Consider the following 4,585-nt stretch of genomic DNA (forward strand, 5'->3'; position numbering starts at 1 on the left):
TGCAGGTGCTGACCCAGCAGCTCTGTGACTCTGTGTTTCTACCTGGCCCCCAGGGGACAAGGATGCTGCCGTTCCTGCAGCCTCCCCTCCCCTCAAATTCAACCCCCCAGGGTTGAATTCTTTTGCAGTAAGGAGTGGAGGAAGAAAACCAGCACTTTACTCCAGCTGCTGTCACCAATACTGCCTCATTGAATCTTCATGGCAACCTATGGCGTATGTGACGTATATGGCATCCTTCACACTTTACTAACGGGGAGGAGCAGTTTCCTGGAGCAGCGTGACTACGGCTCCCCGAGCCTGCCCCACGCCCTCCGGACCGGGGATCGGAGAGAAGAGGGTCCACTGCCCCACGTTCCTGGGAGTCAGGGGAGGGAAGCTCCCTCTGAACCAGGGAGCTGGACAAGGCAGGATGAGGAGTGGAGGGGTGACATGTGGAGGAAGGGGAGCCCCAGAAGGGAAAGGCGGAGAGGTTCAGCTGGCCGCCACTGGGGCCTGGGAGCTCGGCTGTGGAGACCCTCCCGCAGGGCCCCCCACCCAGGCCGGAGACTCAGGGTGTCGGGGAGGCACTGTGTTTCCAGCTCCCTGGAGCCTGTTTCCCAGTGGGGATGTGCTGGAGGGGGCGGCTCATCCCTGCTCTTGTGGGTCAGGTAGGGGAGAGGAGGTCAGATGCTCAGGCCAGGAGCTGTGTCCTGGGGAGAAAATGCCTCTCAGGCAGCAGCCCCCCAGGTGGAGGCAGCGGTGCAGCCATGATGAGCACTCACAGAGGACTGCGGACACTGAAACATCATCAGCCGTAATCCACAGAAAGCTTCCTTTTATTGCCCAATATCCTCTTTAGCTGTGGCTTCAAATCATCGGTCCCACTGAAGCAGTGAGAGCGGCCAAGCCGTGCGTCCATCTCTTTAGGCTGGGAACATCCATTAGTAAAGACTTGACTGAACAGCTGGTGCAGCGGCCTGGGGGCCGGGAAGAGAGGGAGCCCTGGGGTCGGCCTCCGCCTTGATACAGAGATGCTTTCAGCCCCAGCAACGTCCCCCCACCAAGTGCAGGAGCCTCTGGATCTCACAGACCCTGGGGCACATGTTTGATGTGTCAGGCAGCAGATCCACCTACAACATGTGCAGCAGTGAGCTTGGGAACCGAAGCGGCCATGGCAGCCAACACCCATTCACACTGCTGGGTGCCTGACACCTGCCAGGGTTCTGTCCTCAAAGTAACCTGACCACGCAGGAGCCTTGACGGACAGCTGAGGGGACGGAGGGGCAGGAAGCTTGGCTGGCCTGCCCGGGGTTGGGGCTGCGCAGATGGGGAGGGGCAGAGGGTCTGCTCCAGAAGCCGTGTGCTTGCTGCCTGGCCGAGCGAGGTGAGGGAGGAAGGCCAGAGCCACAGCAGGCAGGGCTGCTACGTCCCAGGAGCGGATTTTATCTCAGGTTCATTGTGAAGCACAGAATGTTTCCAGCAAGGGTGAGGCAGGAGCCCACTGGGACTCAGGGTCAGTCTTGCTGCCAACCCCCCTCACGCATCACAGATGCCAAGGCTTCACCCAGGGCTGCGCCCAGTGAGACCGAGCCAGTGGGGTGACCCACCCGTGCTTGAGTTCTCCTCGTGGGCCTTGGGTTCTAGTGTGATTGGTGTCAGTGAAGAGAAGGTGTCACAGAGCAGGAGAGCACAGAAGGCGTGGAGGGCATGGCCTCCCGCACAGGGACCGAGGCCACGGGGCTTTGGGAAGGAGCTTTGGGACCACCGGCCACCAGAAGGCGGAGACTCTGCTTCCAGGCCCGGGTGTCCCTTCCAGCCGGCCTTAAGATGCTGCAGGACAGCTTTGCCGCTTTTAGTTCAGAACCTTAAGTGACGCCAAGAACTGTGCTTTAGCAACTTTCAGTTCCTCTCATGAAAGACATTTGAGGGCAAATCATAATTGAATTAGAGCTTTGGAAAGGATATAAAAGACTGCCTTTTTTTCTTTTCAACAGCCTTGCACGGGGCAGCTGCATTCCAGACTGTGAGCCAGGCACCTACTTTGACTCTGAGCTGATCAGGTGCGGGGAATGCCATCCCACCTGCCAGACCTGCGTGGGTGAGTTCACGGCCTGCGGGGGCCACATTTGGAGACCAAGTTCCCCAGGCCGGTGGGCTAACTACCTGGAAACCCAGAAAGCCCTAGGACTTGCGGGCTTCCGTGGGTGTTGCAGCATTAAATCCCAGAAGCCCTACCAGGGGCTGGGAGAGGGGAAAGGGGAATAGTGATTAATGGGTACAGAGGTTCAGCTTGGGAAGATAAAAAATATCTGGGGATGGATGGATGGTGGTGATGCTTTCATAACAATATGAATGTACTTAATGCCACTGAACTGTATGCTTAAATGGCTAGTATGGTCAATTGTATGTTATGTACATTTTACCACAATTTTTAAAATTAAAAAAAAAAAGAAAAACCACAAGGGCCCACTTGGAGCAGCCTGGGTTTCCCGGTGTCAGGAGCCCAGCCAGGTGGGGGATGCTTTCAGACCAGGAAGGGATGCTAACTGCTAGTGAGCTCTTGCGTGGAACCCAGCCCTTGCCTCAGGGTAGCAGTGCCGGGAGTTTCACGATTCATCAGTTCTTCGGGGAGGGGCTGGGCAAGTTCCCGTGGTGAAGGAAGAAGGCTTTTTAAAACGTAGCCTTAGTTCCTTGTACCCATCTTCCCTATTTTGAACATTTTACTCTCTGTAAACAATTTTATGTGTATTGTAATTTCCCACAGAGATGATAGCACAGCTGCCTTCCAGGCACAGTTTTTATGCAGAATCGCAGAGAATGATTGTCTTGTTGGGTTTCGTGCTGCAGACTTGTTGGCACCAGGATATTGTAGCACATTCTGAGCTTGTGGGCTCATGTGTATTTCTGATGGAATCTTCTCCTGTTGACCCTCCTTCCTGATCCAGCACTTTGGTCCTTGTTCTAAGAAACCCACATCAGGTTGAGTTTTTGCTGCAGTAACGATGTAAGAATTAGGTCTCTGCTGAGTCACTGATAACCACTGTAACACTGTAACATGGGTCCTGGGATGCATGGCAGGACAGGGCAGCCATCCCAGTGTGGCCACGTGAGCCCATGTCAAGGGGCCCTTGACCCTTGACCAGAAGTGGACATGCCATGGCAAAGACCAGCACTCGCAAGGCCTTTGGAAGATGTGCCTTCCTGGGGCCCCTTCCTGGGACAACCTCCCAAAAGGCAGGGGCCCAGCAGCCTTTCCCAGCGTTTGCCTTGTTGCCTGTCATTTTCATTCTGTTTCTTTGACTCATTGTTTAGCCCAGGTTGATTAAGAGCATCACTGATATCACTTATTTAAATTTCACAGTCACTTGAATCCATAAAATTCAGGCGTGTAGCTTTATAATACTTTTGATTTCAGTTATTCAGTGTGGTTTCCTTTGTCTGCATCCCCACACTGCCCGTTGGCAAGCAGCTTTGTAGTCGCTGTGGTTCTCTCAGTCCAGCGACCTCTTTGTCACTTGAGGGGTCGGGCTGTCCAGGGGTCTCCTCTGCTCCCCACACCCGCCTGCCCGGGTTCCCTCTATGCTCTGGGACATGTGCATCCACCCCGGCCGCTGCTAGGACAGGGACCCCACTCACTTCCAGCGCTGAAGGCTTCTCGCTGCCTGTCACGGTCCCTGTTGGGAGCCCCTGGAGGCCTAGGCCACCTGGCCCTCCCCTCGCAGCTCCCACTCCATGACCACTGCTGCTCCCCGCCTGTGAGGGGCCTGGGTGCGGTGTGGGGAGAGTCGTGGTTAGGCACGAGCACAACATGGAGCACGGTGGCATCTGTCCCCACCCCAGGCCAGCAGTACCTTGAGACACTCGGTGGTGACTCAGTAGGAATAAGCCTCTTCCCATCCTGGTCCAGGTACCCAGAGCCTCTGGCACAGAGGATGTGATCCCTTGGGGAACCCATCTGCCGTGGGTGGGTGCAGGGGATCCGGCAGGGTGTGGCGCGTGGGTCAGCGGCTAGCGGCCAGTGGGGCACATGTGTGTGGAGTTGAGGGGCATGAGGGCCTGTCCTCACCCAGGGGAGCACGACATGAAATAGCAGATAAAAACCACCATGACAGGTCAAGAGAGAGATGGCAGAAGAAAGGAACACGTTTTGTATCTTAGCACCCTTCATAGCACGTTTTTCCTGCCTTTTGAATAAGGGCCCTGCATTTTCACTTTGTCCTGGGCCCCACAAATGATGCAGTGGATCCTGCCTAAGCATCACCCGTTTTGCTACGATTTTTATGATCTGTGTCCGCTTTTCAAGTGTCTGACGCCTGGAAAGCCTTGTGACTAAATGGAGTCCCTGAGAGACTTTGAATTACAAAGTTCACAATTTTTAGTAGTAGTGAAAATAGTTGCTCTAGGAGATTTGTGTTGACTCACCTTTTGTCATCGTGGTAAAAGATCCGGGACATAAAACCTACCATTTTGAAGTGCACGCCTCAGCAGCACTGAGCACCTTCATGTTGTCATGGGGCCGTCGCCTCCGCCCATCCCAGGGCTTTCTCTTCTTCTAACCGCAGCTGAGCGGGTTTCATCCGCTTTTTTTTTTTTTTTTTTTTTTTGG

General features: G+C 54.9%; 1 protein-coding gene across 1 annotated transcript in view; it reads left to right on the forward strand.

Moving 5' to 3' along the window:
• PCSK6 (proprotein convertase subtilisin/kexin type 6) overlaps window positions 1–4,585 on the forward strand; it is a 250,646-nt gene that overhangs the window by 238,097 nt on the left and 7,964 nt on the right. The window contains exon 21 of the mRNA XM_007451962.1: window positions 1,974–2,077. Coding sequence (XP_007452024.1) covers window positions 1,974–2,077 — 104 coding nt within the window. The remainder of the gene's footprint in view (window positions 1–1,973; window positions 2,078–4,585) is intronic.

Source organism: Lipotes vexillifer, unplaced genomic scaffold (assembly GCF_000442215.2).
Source record: "Lipotes vexillifer unplaced genomic scaffold, Lipotes_vexillifer_v1.1 scaffold851, whole genome shotgun sequence".
NCBI classification, from domain to species: Eukaryota; Metazoa; Chordata; class Mammalia; order Artiodactyla; family Lipotidae; genus Lipotes; species Lipotes vexillifer.